The 23875-nt window shown below is 41.3% G+C and overlaps 1 protein-coding gene across 6 annotated transcripts in view; it reads left to right on the top strand.

The window, feature by feature from the left end:
- The window catches only part of TSPAN9 (tetraspanin 9), a 240270-nt gene extending 227374 nt beyond the window's left edge, over positions 1 to 12896 (top strand). For all 6 annotated transcript variants that reach the window (XM_078155942.1, XM_021001549.2, XM_021001546.2 and 3 more), the window contains 6 exons: positions 1737 to 1928; positions 2327 to 2401; positions 3090 to 3191; positions 4414 to 4545; positions 5197 to 5280; positions 7301 to 12896. In XM_078155942.1, coding sequence (XP_078012068.1) covers positions 1737 to 1928; positions 2327 to 2401; positions 3090 to 3191; positions 4414 to 4545; positions 5197 to 5280; positions 7301 to 7372 — 657 coding nt within the window. In that variant the 3' untranslated portion in view covers positions 7373 to 12896. The remainder of the gene's footprint in view (positions 1 to 1736; positions 1929 to 2326; positions 2402 to 3089; positions 3192 to 4413; positions 4546 to 5196; positions 5281 to 7300) is intronic.
- The last annotated feature ends 10979 nt before the right edge of the window (positions 12897 to 23875 follow it).

Below are 23875 nucleotides of genomic sequence, written 5' to 3'. Positions count from 1 at the left end.
TGGTCTTAGAGAATTGTTGGAGGTACTGAGAGATAAAGTGATTTGTTCAGGGTCACATAGTCGGTATGTGTCAGAAGCAGCACTTGAACCCTGGCTATGAGGCCAGCTCCCTATTTCCAACTAAAAGGGGAAAACTAGGAAGAATGTATGGGGGAGGGGACAGGTTTTTGGTTCTGCATTACTGATAGTTAAACAGGCTACCTTATTAAGGAATTGGCATAGCGAAGGCATCACAAAGGAACCCTTGAAGCAGGAAGGAGACAAGTTTGGCCATTTTTGCCTGCTGGGCATCTGTACTCTTGTTGGGACTATATCCAGGTAGCGTTTAACCTGGGAAAGGCAGTGTAACTGTTGCTTGTGTATTTGATCCTGGGCTTTTCTGTGTTGCTAATGCTGATTGATCAAGTTCAAGGTGAAAGAAGAATCAGATACGACTCTCACTGTAGTAAGGTTGGTCAGTCGTGATCCCTTGGGTTACCTAGGTGTTTCACTTTGTGCATGTTTCCTTCATCCCTGTCTTGTGTTTCCTGCTGGCTTGGTCGAAGTTCTGGAGAAGCATCCAGGAGAGTGTGTGCTGTGCATTTTCCCAGGAATGTCTTATGTGTCTGTGGACATTACTGAAGCTCCCCAGGGTCTGGATACAATTGCTTGTTTGAGAATTCCTCTGTGATGATGGATCTGTGTCTTAGACACAGCAATGGCTAGCAGTGACTAGCACCTACCATGTGAGCTCTCTCACCCTAGAAGTGTCTATGTAGAAAATAGATGATTACTTATCAGGTGTGGTTGTAGATGGAGTTTTTGTTTGGATGCGGGTTGGACACTTCCTCATTCCAACTCTGAGATTCTGTGATTCCATGAAATGGAGACCTAGCAAATCCTTTTTGGGGTGAAATTAGTAGCAATGGCAGCCTCAGATCAGGAGAATCATTTTGTGGGCTGTCCTGGTTTAGTTAGATTAATTGTCACTGTATTGATTGATGCCCAGAGCATCATCTAGCTACCAGAGTTATCCAGGAATAAATCTTTGCCTCCCAGCTCTGTATCTTACTTTAGCTCCTGTCTGTCTAGTTCTTTAAGTTTATTTTTAACATTTTTTTTCTGGATTGTTATCCCCATATGCCATTAGCCCATTTTGTAGATTTGGAAAATTAGATAATAGAATGTTAGGTGACAGCCATTTAACCATGGATGAATTGGATTTGGGGCATTTTGACTAGAATCCAAAGGTCTTGAATATTTAGTGAGTATGTAGTAGTAGTAGTAGTAGTAGTAGTAGTAGTAGTTAGTAGTGAGTATGGTAGTAGGAAATATACTGGTCTTGGAGTCAGTGGACCCTAGTTCAAATCCTAGCTCTAACACTTAGTAGTTGTACAACTTTGTATAAGTGATTTCACCTTTCTAAGTTCAATTTTCTCATCTATAAAATGGGGATGTTAATATGCTAACCCATCTCACAGGGTTGTTATGAAGAAAGTGCTTTGTAAGCTTCGAAATACCATAGAAAGATAAATTATTATTTCTGTTAGCTCTGTAAATATATCCTTCTCCTTCCCTATTTCCTGAGGCTATAGTAAAGACATACTTGTCAAAAGCTGTCTGTGGGGACTAGATTTTTGTTTCATTCCAGAGACCAGTAACCACAGAAGTAGTGCCTTGTGGTGGAGGGGGAAGATGGCAGGCTTTATTTTTTATGTACCTAACAATGTTTTTCTTTTCCTTTTTTCTCTTTCCAGCTGTGTGGCTGCGGGTTGCTAGGGGTGGGCATCTGGCTCTCCGTCTCCCAGGGAAACTTCGCCACCTTTTCCCCCAGTTTCCCTTCACTGTCAGCAGCCAATTTGGTTATTGCTATTGGCACTATTGTCATGGTGACTGGCTTCCTGGGCTGTCTTGGAGCCATCAAGGAAAACAAATGTCTCCTTCTCAGTGTAAGTATATTTCCCTCCTTTTCCTCCCAATCCTTTGCTTCCTACTTTGTGTGTGTCTCTGTGTGTGTGTGTGTATCTATATCTATCTATCTAGGGTTTATATCTGATTCCAATATTCTGAAACATTGTATCCTGTTCACTCCCTGATCCCTTACTAGATTGGTTAACTCTTCCCGTGTATATCAACATTTCCTCCAAAATTGGTTTCTGTCATCTGGCACCTGTTGTCCATACCTCCAGTTCCCCCATATTGTCAGGATCTGTCCCGGGATGAGGGAGCACCATTCTCTCCTCGGGAATCCTGCTCTCTGGCTGGCTCTCCTGACTCCTGTGCATTGTGACCCCCATTTTTATTTTTGTACCCAGAGGTCACGTGGCAACTCTTCTTCTTTTTCTAGTTTTTCATAGTCCTGTTGGTTATCCTCCTGGCTGAGCTGATCTTACTCATCCTGTTTTTTGTCTACATGGACAAGGTGAGCTGTTGGGACAGGAGCATGGTAGGTTGGGCCTTGGTTTTATTCCCTAAAGGGCCTTTTAAAAAAACCCAAACAGGGCAGCTGGGTGGCACAGTGGATAGAGCACCAGCCCTGGAGTCAGGAGGACTTGAATTCAAATTCAGCCTCAGACACATAACATTCACTAGCTGTGTGACTCTGGGCAAGTCACAACCCCAATTGCCTCACCCCACCCCCCAAAAACACCCGAAACAACTAGGGTCCTTTAAAACCATAGAGTATAAGAACTAGAAGGGCCTCTAGAAGTCTAGTCTAAATCCTCCATTTTTAGAGGAAACGGAAACCTCCAAAATATAGATGAGGGCAGCCTTGCCTTGTGGAAAGGACACTGGATTTAGAATCAGAGTCTGTGGGTTAGAAACCTGGCTCTTTCACCTCTACCTGTGTGACTCTGGGTAAGTTACTTTACCTTTTAGAGCCTCAGTTTACTTATCTGTCAAATGAGGAAATTGGGCTAGATGATGTCTAAGGTACTTTTCCTCTCCAAACTCTATAAGTGGTCTACCTATGATCACATAGAAAATTTGTGACTAGGCCTGGACCCAACATCAGTGTTCTCTGTTTGACGCCACTGCCCAAAGTTTTGATTGTGACTGTGTGACATTCTTGTGACATTCACCTGTGGTCCTTCCCCCACCCCTCACAGGTGAATGATAATGCCAAGAAGGATCTGAAAGAAGGGCTGCTCCTGTATAACACAGAGAATAATGTGGGACTGAAAAATGCCTGGAACATCATTCAAGCTGAGGTGATGCCAAACACCTAGGGAGTGAAATCAGGAGGTTTGGGAGGGGTCGAGGATTACCCTTGGAATACAAGACATTTGTATCTTGGTTTGGGAAGCAAATAGCACTTTCTGCATTTTAACAAGAAGAGGAAAAACATTGTCCTTGGGCATGCTATCCAAGGGTCTGCTTTGTGGAGGCCATCCCTGCCTGGATTAGGGAGTCTACCCGTAGAATCAGGATTGAGGAAACAGAGAGCAGGGTTTGCTGGGATTAGAGCTGGTCTAAGCTACAGGTAGGCTGTATGGAGGTATATCAGGAGGCCCCAGTAGATAATCTTAGCTGATAAGATGGTCAGGATGGTATCAGGGTGCCAGATAGTCCAAATAGAAACTTTATATTAGAGTTTTTGAGAATAAATAAAGATAATCTTTATATTTAGAGTTTTTGAAGGATTGAAATGTGAAAAAGATCATTTGTTCAGCTTGATCTGAGTGATTGATCCAGGAACAATGGAGGAAAGTTATAGAGAGACAAATTTTGTGGGTAAAAGTGGAGGGGGTTGGGGTTATAGTCTCTCTAGAGGTCTTCAGAGATGGGGTGGGAAGGGCTGTTTCAGAGAAGGGGCCCAATAGATACAGGTTGGAAGATGCCCCATGAAGTACCTCCCAATACAGAGATTCTGTGATTTTGCTCTAAGTGATTTTTGTGGTTTTGGAGTGCAAGTATGATGGGATTTATACTTGTAGTAGATTTACCTTCCTTATTTTATTGGGCTCAGACTCAGATGAAGAACTATCTTTGGCACTGCCCGCACATGCTCAGTTTCATATAGCCTTGGAAGCATGGGGAGGACTTGCAAGGAGAAGCCATCCAAGAACTGTAAATTTACCACATTTAACCCACAAAGCACATTATATGCACACAGATAATCAAAAAGAGATCACGCTAAAAGAGAAGGAATCTCACCTACCTCTTCTCTAGGTCAAGCTTTGAGGATCTTAGTGCCCCATTATGGACATGACAAATTTCATCCTTCTATCTCTAGGAAGGAGATCGGTGAGATGACGCTGCATTTCTCAGATGGGGCAAACTGTAACCTGGAAAGGGGAAGAGACACTAACTTGTGTCTAGGGACTGAACATCTATGGTCATCTATTAGCAGTAGCCTAAGAGATAATAACCTGAAGAGGAGTAGGAGATGGTATCTTCTAACTTCCATTTCCTTCCCTCTCCTCTATGTAGATGCGATGCTGTGGTGTCACTGACTTCACAGATTGGTTTCCTGTGCTGGGAGAGAATACAGTTCCTGACCGCTGTTGCATGGAGAATTCCCAGGACTGTGGGCGCAACTCTACCACCCTTGTGTGGAAAACAGTAAGGACTAGAAATCAAACCTTCCTCAAATCCCACCTGCCTCCTAGGAATCAGTGGGTGAATCTAGGTCAGATCTGAATAGTGAGGGAAGACTAGGGCGTTAAGACCAGAAGGAAACAAGTGACCAGTCCCATTTGGCCTCATGTTCCCTTTTGTAGCCCATATGAAGCTGGGACTAGGTTCAGGTAAGTAGATGGCAGACCATATGGGCATGGGCTGAGGTTAGAAGAGTAAGGCTAGACACCAAAGGAAGTAAAATGATACAAGAAAGAACTAAGTCAGGGCTGGGCATGGAGCCAAGTAGGGTATACTAGGGTCCTAATTGTGAAGCATTGTAGTAGAAAGGGTATTGGTTTTCATTCTCAGTTCTTCCACTTACCAAACTGTGTGACCTATAGAAAGCCACCTCAGCTCTCTGGTCTCACTTTCCTGATCTATAAACTAGATAATGTATGAGGTCCCTTTCAGCAATAACATTCTAGGATTTTGTTCATAGAGCAGGGTGGGAATAGGAGTAGAGATTGAGGGAGATAACCAAAAGAAGCAGAATGAAAGGACAGGGGAAAGGATATGGGGCAGAGAGCTGAGGAATGGACTTATGCCCAGCTGCCAGCTGATGTAACCTGACCCCATCTGAACCTCTCTCCTCAGGGCTGTTACGAGAAGGTAAAGACGTGGTTTGATGACAACAAGCACGTTTTGGGCACAGTGGGGATGTGCATTCTCATCATGCAGGTATGATATAGGTTACCTTTTCCTCCCACACCCTCTATTCCATCCTAGGGTTGAGGAGCACAGTAGACTTAGGGGGCATTGGCTATCTTTTCTTCCCATTTATTTTAGAATGTTAATTTCTAGACTTTAATCTCTAAAAACTAAAAACAATGACTGTATTTCAGACACACATGAACAGATAGCAATAGTGCCTGTGTGATACTAGCAGTAAGCTGTAGAGCTGAATGATTATTATTATTGAGGAGGAAGAGGATGATGGTGGTGATGGTGGCGATGGTGGCTGAATGATCATTATTATAGAAGAGGAAGAGGATGATGGTGGTGATGGTGATGATGACAATTACAGTGGCATTATATCTACCCACAACTTTACAGTAGAGTATGAAATTACTAATAAAAGTTTTATCAGTTTTATCTTTGATGTAAACCTGATCCCATTATTCTTAACAAAAGACATTACCAAAAGATGAGAATGCCAGTGACCCCTCCAATTACATGTTTATGTACTTTATACAAAGCTTTCACAGCTTGTATCTCTCAAAAAATCTATAAACTCTTTCAGAAAATCAATATTTTGATTCAGGAGCAAAAAAGTTGTGCCAAAAAGTCTCAGGGGTATAAACAGCAACTCATTATCAATTCAGTGATTATTGAACGAGACATTTGAAAGTGCCATAAAATTTTTACCTCTTTTATTGATTATCACAAAGCCTTTAACTCAGTTCCACACTCATGGCACTAAGTCATGTACTGCAAATAAATGAAATTGACAGTACTGAAAATGCTAGACTCTTCTCTGTTTAAAACATGCCACCAACACACTGTCAAGGACAATTGACATAAAAGGTGGCATCTTCTAGAGAATCAATTAGTATTAAACCCACTGTTTAACAGAACAGAGTTTGGCTTTCTAGTCAAATAGAAAATTATACCAAAACATACTATTAATCATTTGCCTATACGTGGCTCCACTGAAAAGCCCATTAAATGGATACTTCATCTTGTGGTAACTTTACCAAATGATGTCAAAATGTCATTTGGACTCAACAGATGTAAAATTCTTAAACATACATTAAGGAAGAATAGAGACCAAAGGTTTTGAGTTTGAATCCAGAGCTGAAATTGAGCCAATGGAAGGCAGTACTTTCATGTTCCTTGGTCCTCTCCAGATGAGAGTCATTGAGCATGACTTTCAAGGAGTCTCGAGGCTGAGAGTTAAGAGACTGACTGGAACCATAGAGGGGTGAAGTCAAAACTTAATGGGAAGTACACATTTAGAACATTAACACCTACATAATATCAGCCTTATGTATTTTTGGCATGGTAAAATGGATAACAATGGATCTAGAAGGTGTCCAGATGAAATCTTCTATAGTGTTAATGAAACACCAGGCTAAAGGCAGCAATGGAAAGATTAACATTTCCTTGCCCAAAAGGAGGAAAAGGATCAGTATTTTCGGAATACAAGATAAATAGATTTTAAAATAATTATGGAAATACTTTTGGAACAAATAGACCTTACTTCATAAAACAATAGTAAAAGCTGACAACAGATATATGCCATTGGATTTGTCCAGTGTAACTGAAAGTGGTTTATCCTTATGGAGCCTATGAAATGGTGAAGATTCAAGAATAAAATCAAAAGTCAATGAGCAATATCCTCATAAATTCAACCAACATTATGTCACCAGTGACATATTAGACACATGTCTGTATCATGTCAGTTTGTCTATAGAAATAGAGGGGCTTATGAGAGTGATTCAGGATTGGGCCACCGACATGAAAAATTACAGAAAGTCTCCTTAAGTTGATCATCATTACAATATTGCTGTTAATTGTGTACGGTGTTCTCTTGGTTCTGCTTAGATTGCTTGGCCAATTCATATAAGTCTTCCCAGGTTCTTCTGAAACCGTTCCCCTTGTTATTTCTTATAGCATAATAGTATTCCATCATAATCATATACTACAACTTATAATGGGTGTTTCTAATCTCAGGTCATCGTCCTTTTTTGTCTTTTAGATTCTAGGCATGGCCTTCTCCATGACACTCTTCCAGCACATCCACCGAACTGGTAAAAAATATGATGCCTAAGCCAACTGGTTGGGAGTACCATCCACACTCTCTCTACACCGGGGAAGAATTGTGCTTTTGTAGCCTCCTGAACACCAGACTGCCATCCCTTCCTATGCATAACCCAACCTTGTCCTGTCCAACAGATCGATGTCCCCACCCTTCCTGAATCATCTATAGACTTCTTTGTTGGGTGGGCAGGGTGGGTAGGGAGAGTGGGAAGGAAACCTCAGGAGATGGGAAGTTGTGTGTGTGTGTTGAGGGTGGGGGGGTGGGACTTTTCTGCATCCACATCTGTTTCTTTGCCAAAGAAGATGGAGGGATGAGGAGAGGATGAGGTAGAGTGATGGGAGATGCTAAAAGAGCAAACTCCAATATGACACTAATCCCTCCTTAGCTCTCCTTTACCTCCTGCCCTTCTTCTACGCACTGACACTTTGCCTGACCCATAGGGGAAGAGGATAGGGAGGAGGAGGAGGAGGTGGACCCTAATCCTTGCTGGGGGGCTTCTTCCTTTTCACTTCCCTGCTCCTTTTCAAGGGACACAGCCTCTTCTATTTCTGCTTATAGCCACACCTCACCCCCACCTCTAGTCTGGAGACCTGGAAGACTTAATGGGAGGGAGGGACAGGGAGGCCCAACCATTTTAAGTAAGGGGCCCCAGGCAATGTTCTTTCTGAGGCATTTTGTACCCTATGACGTATCTTTTTTTATCATTTTATTTTATCCTAATTTTGATCATTTGGGATCAGTATTCCCCAAATACCTTTAGGGTTAGCTTTCTGATCTATAACTTTTTACTATATTGATTTCTTTGACTTCTTGGTTTTTTGGTGGGGGGTAGTGATGGGTGGGAGGGTATCCATTTGGTTTTAATCTGGAAAAAACACTGTGCAACGCTTGGGAGGACCTTGGTAAAGATATACTAGATTTTTTCTTTTCTTTTTTTTTCTCTCTCTTTTTTTTTTTGCGGTATAGAGAGGATGAGATTAGCTGGCTGTGCTGAGAAAGCTAGGATTGGCTCAGTTCCTTCACCTCTGTGAGGATCTAGACAGGAAGGTCCATGGTTCTCTCAAGGACTTTCCTCTGGGGCTTGGAGTCTTTTGCTCCCAGTATTTTGGCTTTTGTGAAGTGAAGCAAGTTCAGGGGTCAAGCAAGAGGCAAAAAGGATCCAGTATCAGTGCCAATGGAAGACAGAACCAATATGGATTTGAGTTGGGTGGGAACCAGGGGGTAGGAGGTAATAAGGGAGCTTGCAGTATTTCTTGCTAATCTCTTTACCAGGAACTATGGCCTGAGCTAGGATAAATCTGCTGCTGTTTTTTGTTTTTGTCTTTACTTTTTGTCTTTGTCTTTTTTTTATCCTTCCCTCCCAACCATCTTTGGCATGGGAGACTCTCCCTTCACTCCATTCGGTCATTCCCACATCAAATTCCCAGACCTCCCCTTTTTTCCCCCTAAACATTCCTGTTAGAACTTTTGAACATATACCTCGGTAGTTCAAATGCTGCATTTCTCACATATTGCTGCTTTTCACAAAGGAAAGGACAGATGGAGGTGTTATAAGGGATCTCAGAGATTGTCTAGGACAATTCCCTGACTCGACAAAGGAACATGAAGCCCAGACAGATTCAGAATCTGCTACCCCAGGTAACAGGGCCCTAAATATACCTTTGGATCCCCAGATACACGGCTGGGTGAGTTACTCCCCCAAGGCGTGGAGTATCATTTTAGTGAGAGATCTCCAGTGCTTGATATTATCAGAAATCTAGTCTCCCTCCTGTGGGTTCGTAGCATGTGGAGTGATAATGCTCCATCATAATCATAGGACACACTGCTTTCCATTCCCTATTTCTAATCAAGGAGGAATTAATACAAAATGAAACATGAAAACAACCAATGTACATCCATTAAAAAAAAATACAGAAGAGTAAAACCCAATTTGTAGTGTTTGCAAAGCTATGCAAAAATGAAAAGGGACTAGTGGAAAATTTGTCCTTAACAAAACAACCCCCACCCCCCACCCCTAACCCCTCTTTGTTGGTATTGGTAACCAACCCTGGGAAAAGTCTGAGAATCTCACAGAAGAGAGCTCCTATGATCTGGGTTCCTCATAGGCTCACACACTAGGGCCAGGTCAGTGATCTAGTTTTCATCTGTCTTTCCTTTTTATTACTTGAGAAATGCTAGCATAACCAACAGATCCCTGACCATTGGTTTACTATACACGTCATACAAATTGGGACCAGGAGTGCAAATGTTCTGGTTTGGCCAAAGCTTTCTTCCTTTCCCTCTTTCCTTCCCCCACCCCCAATTTGCTTGCCAGGGTTAGTGGTGATGGAGTCTCTCAAAGGTGGAGTGTAGGAGTCGTATCCTCTTTAGGACAAAATACCATGGCAATGATAAAAGATGCTGCTATTAAAGAGATAACTTCCTCACCATCAAACCAAGAATGGCAAGGTCTAATTCTTCTATGTTTGTCTTTTAAATTTTTTTTATTTTCTCCCCTTTTTCCCTCCCTCTACACCTGTCCCCTCCCTCTCTACCTGTCCCCTTCCTTCTCCCCTTGTTCTCTCCCCCTCCCTTTGTTCTTTCCCTTCTCCCCTTGTTCCTTCCCCTTTCCTTCTGTTCCCTCCCCTCTCCCCCTATTCCCTACCCCTCATCCTTACTCTCCTTCATACCTCCATTACTAGCTTTTTTTGGCCTTTTTTTTCCTGGTAAGGAGTTTCAGTTACCTGCTTGAGCAACTCATCCAGCCTGGTGGGAGATGACACAGAAGAGAGACTTTGGTGCACTGGTTTTTGATGCACAGAGTTGGATCTGGTGTATCTTAAGTTTTTGGCATGAAATGGGTTTGGTTATGCCTATGCTGATGCAATTTTAAACTTGTGTTAATTTCAGCAGCAAGAATGCCTAGAGCAGTGGTGGCATTGGGCCTCCCTGTAAGACTTAATTTTTTTTCTGGGAGGCTTCATGGGCCTTTTCCTAGCTTGTCAGCAGCCACAGTCTCTCCCTTTCCTTCTTTCCTGTCTGCTTTCTCCTTTCGATATGTTCAGTCCATTGAAGTCTCCCTAAGCATGGCTATTCAACCACTTTCCGAGTCTACATTAGAGCAAATTCCCTTTGGACAGGTGTTCTCATTGCTTCTTTAAACAAGTGGGTTGCTCCATGCTGCCTATCCCATAGAACCAGTGATACCACCTGAGGTCAATGATGCTTGGTTCAGCATCATTCTATGGGACAGTTTGGAATGAACACCTAATTTCCTTTGCTGAAGATGTGAGTTGACTTAGTCAACTCTGGTGGTGGCATTTACAAACCTACTGCCCCCAAAATACTTCTCCCCCCTCCCACCAGTAAATAAATTAATTAATCAACAGTATTTGAGTTGTTTAAATAACTCAGAGGAATAAGTGATTTCAGAAGGTCCCAGAGTGAGTTTTAGGCCTAATGTAGACCTAATGTTTCGCCAAAACATTTCAGCTTTATTTAAGTTGTATTCCTCATACAGAGGAGGGCCAGGAAGGGGAGGGTGAGATATAGGTGGGGGAAAAGATTCGAAACGTAGAGATAGGGACTGTTTTGAGCAGGGATTCAGCAGTCTATGGCATGAACATCACTGCCACTGCTCCTGTGCTAGAAGAGTCAGTACTCAGAGCCCCCTCCCCTAGGCAGTACCCTTCCAGGTGGGTTCCTATCTTGTAAACATGTGCCAGCCCCTAAACTAAAACACATCCTGCTTCACTCTAGACCTTGACCTCCAGTTCTGCAGCCTCTCTTTGCCTCATCTTGGATCTCTGAAGCACCAGTGGCTCAAAAGAACTGATATGTTTTTACCCTTTCTAGTCCCCTGACCACCTTCAGGTGGAGGTGCTAACACACAGGGACACAGCAACAGGAGGGGAAATGGTGTGTCCTTCAGCCTCCCTAAGTCCATCCTCTCTCTGCCTCTCATTCAGTCTTCTCCCCATTCCTTTTTCCCTTCCATCCACAACAAAGCAATATTCCTCAAGGTGAGGAACCCTGGCCTCCTTACCATCTCACTTCAACTTGCAGGACTTTTCTAAAGAGGCATTGGGTGATAGATGACTCCCACCCTCTCCAAATCCCTCTAACCTTCCCATGGGGGCAGTAAGGGAAAATAGGCTTGTTGGTTTCTGATGCACTTTTCTGCTTGCAATGGTCTGTCTGTGCTTTTCCTCCTTCCTGCCTGGCTTTTGTTATTTGATGCCACATTTTTAGCATGTTTTTAAATAAAAATGGATAATTTGAGTCAAAAGTACAGCACAGTGTGTTCCCCACATGACTTTGATATTTCCTGACCTCCCTCTAAGCACTAAGAGCTCTCCCATAGGTGGTTGTCCCTATTCTTTGGGAAATTTCCTTCTTTTGGGTGTTTTCACTGCATTTAGCCCAGCATATATAGTGTTGTGGAGTTTCTTCTTTGCAGGAGAGGATCGAATCTAGCTGTGTTGTTGGGCCAGCGGAGTTCAAGCTAAGTGGGTTGAACCCCAGAGCAGAATAGGAAAGTGTGGGTCGCTCTTACAGAGTATGTTGAGCACAATGGGATACAGCTGGGGCAGGTGGCCACGTACACTGTAGATTGGGCTCTCTGCATGAAGAGCCTGGTCTTGTGGGGAGGTTTCAGAGGGAAGAGGAGATACCACTGGGACCTTCTTTAGTAAAGGAGGAGTTGTCAGGCTGTTATTGTTATGACTGTGGTGGTCGTCTCTTCTGTGCAAACTTCTCAACATCCCTGGGAAGGTGGGGTGTGGAGTCATGACTATAGAGCAGTTTGGACTAGGGCCATAAGTGCCCTCTGGGGCACTGGGGGACTTATTTAAGGACCTGTGTTTTCAAGGCCTAGGCACACCTTCCAGCCATGCAAACCCAAACACCTCCCTACTTAACAAGCAGTTTCATAGACTGCTGTGGCCAAAAAATGTATCACTTCTTGGTCGGCTTTCCAATGTTGAGCCTTTCTCTCCATTTAAGCAGGCTGGTCTCTAGACAATTGATGAACAGTCCATTACTGGGCCCATGCTTGGGGCCTTTCCACTTGGCTAGGACCTGCCTGTACTTCTGCTTTGCTAGCATAGCCTTTGAGAGCCTTGGGTCCCCTTCTACCATGATGAGGTATTTAAAGATGTCGCTGGAGAAGTAACAGGTAGTGATAAAAGCACCTACCAAAAAGCCTCAGTTCAGTCATGCTTGAAGAATTCTGAAAGAGAAAAAGGGGTACTAGGTAGATAAGAATTCAGAGAGCCCCCTTAAATTCTGTGTGTTTTTAAGGAGCAGCCTTATAAACCCAGATTCAGATTAGACCATGGGGCAGGGACTCCTGCTGCCTGATGGCCAGAAGGGCAGGTCTCTCCAGTCTGATTTCTTCTAGGCTGTTTTGTACTCTTCATTCTGCTCCTGCATCTACCCTGGGGCTCCTATATGACCCTTGGTGCTCAGCTCTTTCTATGCAATACCTACCTGAGCCTTTGTACGGGGGATTTTGTATCAGCTTGACTTACAGAAATAAATAATCTTAAACTAAGATGTGTCTGTGCTCCCATTATCTTTTCTAATCTCTCTCAACTTTTTGGACAAAACACGCATCCCACACTTCATGGCTGGGCACAAGAGTTTGGCAAGAATGGCTACATGTTCTTCCCCTCATGGTGACACAAGCTATATTCACATGTTTATTTATGTGTAACACACCTGTGCTTGCACTATAGCATGTGCCTACTTGGTATTTCAGAAGAAACCAGGTGGGGCTTGATAATGCCAAGCAAGAATTCAAGTTTAGTGGCCCAAAGTGCTCTGCGATGGATAGGTGATCCCAGGCATGGTACTCCCTCCACAGGTACAAAGCTCAGCACATCCATACCTTCTCAGTCTGTGCGGTTCTCCTAGTTCTCCTAGGTCTTATGGCATTTCATAAAAAACAGGGCAGCACCTGGGCTATCCATCTGTTGTTACTAGAGACAACATGGTGTTACTTGGTTCAAATCACTGTGAGCTCTCTGAAGACAGGGAATTTCATTTTTTTTCCTGTGTCTCTAGTGCCTTACACATAGTAGGTGCTTAATAAATGCTAGAGTTGAATAAAATAGGGGGCTTTGTGTGAGTTTAGGAGAGAAACTTGGGATTGTTGAAAGTGTTGCGTAGTATTATTAATAAACGTTGACTCAAAAATTTAAAACAAAATCATATCAAACAGACTTCAGGATTTATCCAAGAAATCATTCATTATGACGAAGTGGGATTTATACCAAGGATGCAAGGATGGTTCATCATTAGGAAAACAATGTAATCATATTAAAAACCAAAACACCCCAAACCACATTATCAAATCAATAGATGCAGAAAAAGCCTTTGACAAGGTATGAACTCTTTTTAGGCTAAAAACCCTACAAAATATAGACATGGATGGTCTTTTTTTTTAATAATATTTTTTCCAATTAAATGTAAAGATAGCTTTCAACATTCTTTTTTTAATAAGATTTTGAGTTCCAAATTTTTCTCCCTCCCCTTTCGCCTCCTCAAAACAGCAAACAATCTGATATAGGTTATACATGTGCAATCATGTTGAACATATTTCCATATTAGTCATGTTGTGAAAGAAGAAACAGAACAAAAAGGACAAACCATGAAAAAAAAAGTGAAGATAGTGTGCTTTGATCTGCAGTCAGACTCCATAAGCATTTTCCATTATGAGTCTTTTGGAATTGTTTTGGATCATTGTATTGCTGAGAAGAGGTAAGTCTATAACAGTTGATTTTTGCATAATGTTACTGTTACTGTGTGCAAGGTTCTCCTGGTTCTGCTCACTTCACTCAGCGTTAGTTCATGTAAGTCCAGGGTTTTCTGAAATCTACCTGCTCATCATTTCTTATAACGCACACATTACAATCATATCCCACAATCTGTTCAGCCATTCCTCAATTGATGGGCATTCCCTCAGTTTCCATTTTTTTTACCCCCACAGAAAGAGCTGCCATAAATTTTTTTGTACATGTAGGTCCTTTTCTCTTTTTTATGATCTCTTTGGGATACTGGATGGTCCTTTTTTTTTTTAAATAACATACAGTATCTATCTACAACAAAAAGCAAACATCACATAACAATGGGGAGACACTAGAACCTTTTCCAATATATACAGGAGTGAAGCAAAAATGCCTGCTCTTCTCACTATTATTTTATATAGTTCTGGAAATGCTAGCAAAGTGATGAGACAAGAGAAAGAAATTAAAGAAATAAAGATAGGTAAAGAGAAGGTAGACTTTCTGTTTGCTGATAATATGAGTGTTTACTTGGAAAATCCTAGGGAATCAACAAATCAAGACAATCAACTAATTGAGACAATAGCCAGCGAAGTTGCAGGCTATAAAAAGTTAATCCTTCCAAATCAACAGTATTTGTATATAATAATAACAAAACATAGGAAACAATAGGAAATTTCATTCCAAATAATTTCAAAATATGTAAAATATCTGGAGGTAGCCTCCTATAATACATAACAGACTTGTATAGATTTGATTACAAAGTGCCCCTTAAAGAAATAGAGAACAGCCTAAATAGCTGGAGGAATATTCAGCGCTCTTGGTGAGGTTGCACCAATATAATAAAAAATGACAATACTACCAAAATTAATTGCACTTTTAATGCTATTCTAATCACCAAGGGGATACCTTGTAAAATTGGATAAAATAATTTACTTAGAAAAACCAAAGAACTACAATAAACACCTCCAAATCTCAAGCTACATTATAAAGCAGCAGTCATCAAAACCATCTGGTATTGGTTAAAGAATAGAGAGAAAGAGATCAATGGCACAAACTAGACAAAGGAGATTAAGAAACAATAGATTTCAATAACCCAGTGTTAGATAAGGTGGGAAACCTTACTAGGGAAAAATTCCTTATTTGATTAAAAAAAAAAACTACTAGGAAAACTGGAAAGCAGTCTGATGCAGATTGAAGTAAACAGAACCAAGACAATATACACAATAACTACAACAATGTAAATGGAAAGAACTGTGCACCAAAAAATTAAAAGTAAATGAAAAAAATTATAAAATCCAAGTCAGGCTCAAATGAAGAGATAGAAAAAGTCACCCCAAACTTACCCCTTTGTGAAGGTGGAAGGTCCACAAGTGTTAACACATTGCACATTTTCAGGCTTTTTCCATGTGTTAACTGTGCTTTCCTCTCTGAAAAATAGTTTGTCATATGGGATGGTTGTCTGGGAGAAGGAGGAAGAGAAGAAGGAATACTTGAGATAACTATGATGAAAAACAGAAAATAATAATAAAAACATTTTAAAAAAAAGAATGCTATGTAATTCCCCAAATGAAATCCAGTCTGTCTTCCTCCAGTAAGTTCTGGTCCCAGCTCTTTGTCCATCTGTAGTGCTTGTCTTCGATAAAGGACTGGTGTCAGTGGGCTGTCCATCCAATAGCATGTCATAATTGGGGCAATATACTTTATCCACTAGATTTTTTCAGTTAATTAAAGGCCGGTCAGAGGTTCTGCTATATTCTTGGGCTTATTAGCACAATGTCATTCCCTTTATATTTGTAAAGTATACATATAAATACTAGCTATTATTATCCACAAACATGCTCATCTGGAGGACCTCACCATCTGTTGGGAATCCCTCTTCCATTTGGACTTACTGAATATCATTTATGATGATGGCAAAAATGTCAACCATTTTTGTTTCATGCTTTTCATCATAGTGATGATTAAAGGATGCTTGAAGAGAATTTTCTCTGTGGTTACATCAAGGAATAATAACATATTTAAGGTATGCAGACTTTGAGGTGTAAAAATCACTTTCCTCACAATTCTGTCAGGTGGGTAGTATAGATATCAATCCTCTTTTAAAGCTGAGAAAAGTGGGGTTCAAACAAGTCAAGCAACTTGCCCAAGGTTATATAGCTAGTAGGTGTTGGAACCCAAAATTGACTCTAGGGCATCTGTTCTTTCCTTTTCTTCATGTTGCCTCTCAGTATCTCTGGACACTAAACACACATTTAGGCTGCTATTAAATGTGGATGCGGTTGGAGGAAATAAAGAACTGGGGTTCTAGTCCAACCTAATTATTTACAGTGGAGGAAACCAAGACCCACAGAGGTGAAATAGCACCACATTAGCAATCAGGATTCAAAACAAGGTCCTATGATGCCAAATCCAAAGCTCTTTCTATTCCATCATGCTGCCTCTGTAACTGTAGACTGGATTTTATTTGGGGAATTACGTAGCATTTTTAAAAAAATGTTTTTATTATTATTTTCTGTTTTTCATCATAGTTATCTCCTAAAGTGGAAGGGTACAGCATAGGGAACATCTAGAGGTTGCTTCTCTTGCTCCTCCCATTTCTGTGTGACTGGGTGGGAGAATTCTCATAACATGGAATCTCAGAATTAGAAGAAAACTTAAATTAGATTATCTAGTCAACCCCCTTGCTCCATTTTGGAATTTCTTCTATATCTCCAAAAGATTTTTCTACCCACTGATAGAACATCTTTGGTGACAGAGAGCTCACTGATTCACAAAGCAACCTATTCCACTTAGGAACGATTCTGACTGTTGTGAAGCTCCCATATTGAATTGAAATCTATCCCACAGCTTTTACTCGTTTTTGTTGTTTAGTTCTGTCCAACTGCTCATGACCCCAATGTGACGAATGAAAAGTTTCAGACACATAATTTCTGGGTATTTAAACATTTTATTAATTATGGCTAATGAATAATGAATAAAAGGATGCTTGTTTGGCTTTCTCTAGTAAACCAAAAACTCCTCATGGAGGCCTGATGCTTACAAACCCTTGGAAGAGTGAGTGTTCTTGACAGGTAGCAATCAACTCTGATTGGTTAACAATTAATGAGACAATGAATATTATAATGAGGTAGGCCTGTTCTAATGAGGGAGGCCTGTTCTAATGAGGGGCTGGGTCATGTCATTCATGGACAAAGAGAAACTCATCTCAAGCCAGACTACTCTACCTAATGACAATCAATACAAAAGGATTTATCCTCTGCCCAGTCAGTGAACAATGAAAGATGGTGGGTTAAGAGTTCCACCTAGATTAGATTCTCCTTGCAAGGTCTTCTAGTTGGGTGGCATCCTGTCCTACCTGAGGTGGAAAGCATGTATCCTAAGGATTTGGGAAATCTAATCTCTCAGCAATGTCCTTCATTGAATAACCTACAAGGGGCTGATTTTTGAATGAGGAAGTAGAAAAGGGAAAATCTTAATCTCAATAATTGGTTATTAATGAAATAATAATTCTTTCACCAATTTGGGTTTTGGGTTTTGTTTTGGTTTTTTTTGGTAGAGACACTGGGATGGTTTGCCATTTCCTTCTCCAGTTTATTTTACAGGTGAGAAAACCGAGGCAAACAGGGTTAAATGGCTTGCCAAGGATCACACAGCTAGTAAGCATTTGAAACTAAATTTGAACTCAGGAAAATGAGACTTCCTGACTTCAGGCTTGGCACTTTATCTACTGCAGTGCCACCTAGCTACCCCCTGTGTTCATTTACCCAAGTTCTACTCTGGAGTCACATAGGACAATTCTAATCTCTCTTCAAGATGAACACATTTCAAATAAATATCTAAATGGAATTACCACATATACTACCTCCCAAATTTTCTCTTGGTAAGGCATTCCAGATTCCCAAAGTCAATCCTCATGGTTTCCAGACTTAGTTTATGACCTTGGGCAAGTCTCTTAACAATTCTGGGTCTCAGTTTTCTTCATTTGTAAAATGGAAGGATTAGGCTAGATAACTCCTAATGTTCTTTCAGGTTTTAAATCTATGCTCCTGTGACCGTCTCCTAAAATACAGCACTCGGAACTGAATACAGTATCTAGATGTAGTAAGATTAGTCAACAAGTTTGTCTTGTTTCATTATATGTAAAATAAGGAGATTGGATTAGACACTGTCAAAGATTACTTCTAGCTCTAAATTCCTATGAACCTCATGTTGCAAATGTGATCTGACCAGCCCAGAGGGCAGTGGGGAATAGAAGGTGCAGTGAAAGTCAGAGGACCTGGGTTCTAATCTTGCTCCTTCCACTTGTGTGACCTTGGGTGTATTACTAAACTTCTCTCTGCCACAGGTTCCATTTGAGGCTTTGGAAATGCCAAATGTATATCAGTACTTCAATGGGTACACTCATCACCAGATTATAACCCACCCATGCCTTTTCATTCTGTGTGATTCTTGTCTGTCGTTTCATAAATGTTCCATGGAGGATGCTCTCAATGAGGCCTTGCAAATACCAAGAGAAAAAATTATTCCCAAAAGACTTGTTCCTTTACTGTATGTGAGCAGTCCTAAAACAGTCTCATGCTTGAGTCCACAGAACAGTCAGCCTTAGGAGTTCCACAGGCAGGAAAACTGAGCTTCTCATTCTTGAACATTTATGGAGCAGAACCCATTTCTCACACTGGCCAAACAGACAAGTTAATGTTAGTAGCTACTGAGAATGTGATTAGCTGATTGGGACCTATGACAGCTCCACCGTGCTCATCAGGAAGAGGCATGGCAGACTGGGACTAAAACAGGATATAAAGAATTCCCTATGAAAACCCTAGTGAAAAATCACAGTTTTTCCCTGAAGATGCACCCAATACTAAGTAAATGCCAAAGAAGATCAAATTAACTAGATCTCATTTTTGAGCAGGAAAATATCAATATTCAGTTAAGCCTGTCTTAAAGCATTCAAAAATGACTGTTTGGGACCTCTCACATACACTTACATTATTTTCACTTACATCCCATGCTATGGGGTGTTTTGTGACCTCTGGGCACATTCTTCCTATGTGAAAGCTATAGGGTGCAAGAAATTGCAAGTCAGATAAAAAAAAATCCATTCTGACTTTGTCATCATGGTTTCCCAATACTGGTATCACTGCATGATGGGGTTGGGGTGGGGGAGACACCAGAACACAACACAGGCTCCCACAAATATGTTTGCCCCCAGCATCCCACAAAATCTTGGGATTCTAAGATACTCATATATGCCACTTCTCATATCAAATCACTCCCTTTTTCCTCCCATACACTTACTCATTTTTCTAATTCTTTCCTTTTGAGAAACAGGCACAGACATACACACACACACACTCAACTGACTCCCATTCATGCTACTGTTCTCTCTCCCCCTCTCACTCACACAATAGATTTCCACACTTCCTCAGTCACTGACCATAGTGCTCCCTCTCTCAGTCAATGCTCCTTTCTTCCCTATACCCAGGGTCTAATTTTTTCCCCCACCAAACATTAAGCAGCAAGAGGTTCTTCTGACATTTCCTAAATAGGGATGTGCAGAACATGATTGGTAGCTGAAATCAGGTTCAGGTCCTCCAAAGGCTTGGGTGCTGTAATATTGAAATAGTGTTAGGGACTCCATTTTGTCTTTATCCACCATTTTGTGAAGCCAATCTCAAAGTCATCTGTGTTTGGAGAAGTCACAAGATTACTCCTCTTCCCCATCCTTACTGGATTTAAAGGATGTCAGAAAACCACCCCTTTTCCTTTTCTCCTCAGTGTCTCCTGATTGTTTCCCAATCCCCTCCAGCTAAACCTCATTCTCACTTCATTGTCTCCAGATCTCCATTTCCAATAAGAAACCAGGTGTCTTAACTCTTTCATCCTGTTTTTCTTTCTCTCCGAATTGTATATTAACTGGGGAAAAAACCACACGGAAGTTTTGGGCTCTTGGCTACTGACAGCCCTGAATCCAGTTTCTTTTGCAACCCCATCATACTGTAAATAAATTGCTTGTCTTGATGATACTTGGCTTTTTAATTATCCATAACAGAACCCTCTTTGCCAACAATTTCTATATTCTGAGCAGATAAGGTTATTGATTTTGCCATCTTGTTTTTCCTGAGTTTCCTGAAATATAGAATAATCTTGTCACTTTTTCTTTAAAATAACAAATAGGATACCTCACTAGGGCAGATCCTTCCACAGCTTAAAAAAGTGACAGCCACAAATAACTTCAAATCTGCCATCTTCTTAACTAACACCCACCTAAACTCTACTTCACCTGGAGGCTTCTGCAGACTGCTGTTAGCCAGCATTGCTGGACAAGTCCCTGAAGAGGGCTTAATTCAATGTTTCTTGAATTGTTTATTATTAATATTGATAACAATAGCTTATTCTTCATTATTCACCATGAATAATCAAATCAAAGGAAGGCTCCTAGGGTGTTGGGTAATCCTCTATGGAAGATTTGTTGGAAGGACTATTTACCCAGGTTTTACAGAATGATTTAAATATGATACTACTGAAATTTGCAAATAGCAATATGGATCAGGGCTTCTTAAACTTTTTCCACTCATAACCCCTTTTTGCCCAAGAAATTTTTATGTGACTCTGGATATATAGATATATAAATCAAACATTTACTGATAATAAATCATAAAGAAATTTATTTTAAAATGATTCTTTGGTGTGTATATAATTTTACCATTTTTTTAAAGATGAAAGCAAATTTGCATACTAATGAGGTGGATGTGCTTATTTATTTTTACATAAAGAATTAAATCTTGGTGGAATATTTGATGCTGCAGGATGTAGAGCATCTTCAACACTTTTCAGAGTTGATCAGTATTTTGATTTTATAATCGTCAATGTGTCAATGCTGAGAATGCTGCTTTGCATAAATACGCAGTATAAAATAGCAGAAGTATGTTTACAGCCATTTCAGAAATTATTGGAAATTCTGTCCTAATCCAAGCCAAAATTCATTTAATGATTTTGTATGTACAGTAAAAACACTGCAATTCATACCATAAAGTAGTCTCAAAATGGAGCTGAGGTGTTTCTGGCAGTGTTCATTGGTGGTGTGTGATGTCACAGCATGCACGGTGCAAAGTTCACAGTGTATTCAGAACTGCAGTGAAGTTGTATAGGATTCACTGTGATGTGGTTTAGGGGCTCAGGGGTCCTGGGACCCCAAAATCACAACCCATGGGTCCTGCCAAAAAGAATTTGACCCAAGCCTTCTTTCAGCCAAAGACAAGGTTTATTAGAACATCCATCATATTGGGCAGTCTCTTAAGGAATCTGAACATGGGTAAGCAGTGGCTAGATTTTAGGAATCTAAGCAATGTGCAGCTTATAAGAATCTCAGCAGTGGCTATATTATAAGAATCTCAGCATCTTAATGGAGACAAGGTGGGCCTTATATACAGAAAGCCTGTGAGAGGGATCTGGGAGTGGCCAAGTAGTCTATGAGGTAATGGAATTCCAGGGAAATGGAGCCTAGATGGGACCGAGGTAGGAAGTGGCCTGGGGCCATAGAGAGGCAAGACAAGGAGGGGAGATTGGTGTAGCCACAATGAAAGGCCAGTTGATGGGATTATTTTTCCTTTCTGGAGTCTAGATCTCATCCTCATCAATTGCACTTTGATTTTGAATTAATTTTTGGTCATTGTGTGTTCAGGAACATTTTACTGTTGCCAATTTTTTTGAGACCCCCGTAAACAGTTACTCGACCTCATGTGGGGTTACTACCCACAGTTTAAGAAGCCCTGCTAAGATTTGAACCCAGGTCTTTTGATACTAAGTCCAATGCCTTTAGAGAGGCCTTGTTATTACACTGCCTATTATTACACTGGTCATTATGCTACCTTCAGAGGCTTCATTTACCTTCAGTGCCATCAAAACTACGCTTTATGTTGTATTCCCTGACACATTAAAGTTCCCAGTGCCCTCATGCTGCAAAAGCAATCAAAATGGCAAAATCAATAACCTTATCAATAATCTCAACCTCAACCTACCCTTTTTCAGACAATACCCCACACTAAAAACTCCCCTGTTCCTTCATTCCAATAAAGAGCTCCCATTCCCTCAATGGCCTTGTTTTAGCTAGTTAGGGGACAACAGGATCTGATAAGCTAAATCATCTTAAGGTGTGAGAATCAGATAACAGTTAAAATGTATTAACCCTCCCAGGGGCATTTGTAAAAATAAGCAAAAAGGCAGCCTGATGTAAGTACATGATGCACACACATTGGTTTTGCCTTGGTGGTGCTGGTGATGAGGATGGGAGCTAGACCCCAAAAAGGAAAAACCCTGGACTTTCCCCACATGGCCAAACCTCTGGTGTTTGCCTCAGGCTATAATCCCATCATTGTGGCTACACCCAATCTCCCAATTCTGTTAAGCTTAACCTAGCCTAGGCCTCCATTGTCTTACCTCCCTATGGCCCCTGGCCATTTTCCACCCTAAATCCTAGCTAGGCTCCATTCTCCCTTGGCCATGTGGTCCAGGTCCCAGGTGTTCTGTTCACCCCAGTTTACTGGCCACTCCCATTCAGATCTTCCTTAAACCCCTCCTCCAGTCATCCCAAACTATTTGGCCACTCCTAGATCCCTCCCAGTCTTTCTGTATGTAAGGTCCATCTTGTCTCCATTAAGGTGCTTAGATTCTTAAAATATAGCTACTGCTCACTCATGTTTAGACTTCTTAAGAGTCTGCCCAATATGATGATGTTCTAATAAACCATGTCTTTGGCTGAAAGAAGGCTTGGGTCGAATTCTTTAGGGCAGGACCTGTGTGTTGTGATTGTGGGGTCCTAAAACCCTAAACCCCTAAAACTCATCACTGATATGACAGGAACCTCATTGATGATTACAAGATAACTGTAAATATATAAGCTTCAGGTGTTTGGGTTTTTTAAATGACCGATTGTGGAGACTCCCCCTCATTCCCTGCTAAAACTCCTTCCTGGATTCATTGCCAATCAATTCAGGAGCTTCCAAGCTTGAAGATGAGGGTGCTTGGCCTGTTTCCCCATAACCTAAGTATGACTTTGCCTCAAGTTCTGCCCTGTTAATGGCTGCTCTTGAGGTCTAGGAGTTTTGGGGTGCTTCTGGGGCCCCAAGATCGCAGTACCGGGCCCTGTCTGAATGAATTCAACTCTTTTTCAGCCAGAGGAAAAGTTTATTAGTGATAAAACACTTAGGCCATGTGACACCCGTAAGGACAGGAGGGAATGAGAGGTTCTCAGCCTTTTGAGCATGAGATTCTCAGCCCTGAATGAGGGCTGGGGTAGATCTTATATTCTTTGGGTGACCAGGGAAGGGTCTGGGAAAAGGGTCTGGGTGTGAATTCCCAGAGATTGGAATGTCTAAGAGATTGAATAGACAATGGGAATAGATAATGAAGGAACTGAAATGTATCTGCATGAGATTAAAAGGTAGGCTAAGGCTTTCAAAGGGAGATGAGGGCCTGGGGCCTGTAGACAAGGGGAGCCAGATTCCCTTTGGGGCAAGGGGTGAAGACCTCGGCTTGGGCCATACCCCATCATTCCCCCCTCAAACAAATTTGACGCAAATTCTTTTGGGGAAAGGGGCAAAGGTCTCGACTTCTGAAACTGCTTCCTTCTGGCAAGGGTCATAGATCTGTCCCTGCCTCTCTGGGTGCTTGAGGGGTCAGACGTGAAAAACTGGTTGATGCCAGGTTCAGCAGACTAGAATCCTTGGGTTGGTATACAGCCTGA

The sequence above is a fragment of the Phascolarctos cinereus genome, unplaced genomic scaffold (assembly GCF_003287225.1).
Source record: "Phascolarctos cinereus isolate Bilbo 61053 unplaced genomic scaffold, phaCin_HiC Scaffold_1;HRSCAF=81, whole genome shotgun sequence".
NCBI lineage: Eukaryota > Metazoa > Chordata > Mammalia > Diprotodontia > Phascolarctidae > Phascolarctos > Phascolarctos cinereus.
This window is presented reverse-complemented; position numbering and strand designations above follow the sequence as displayed.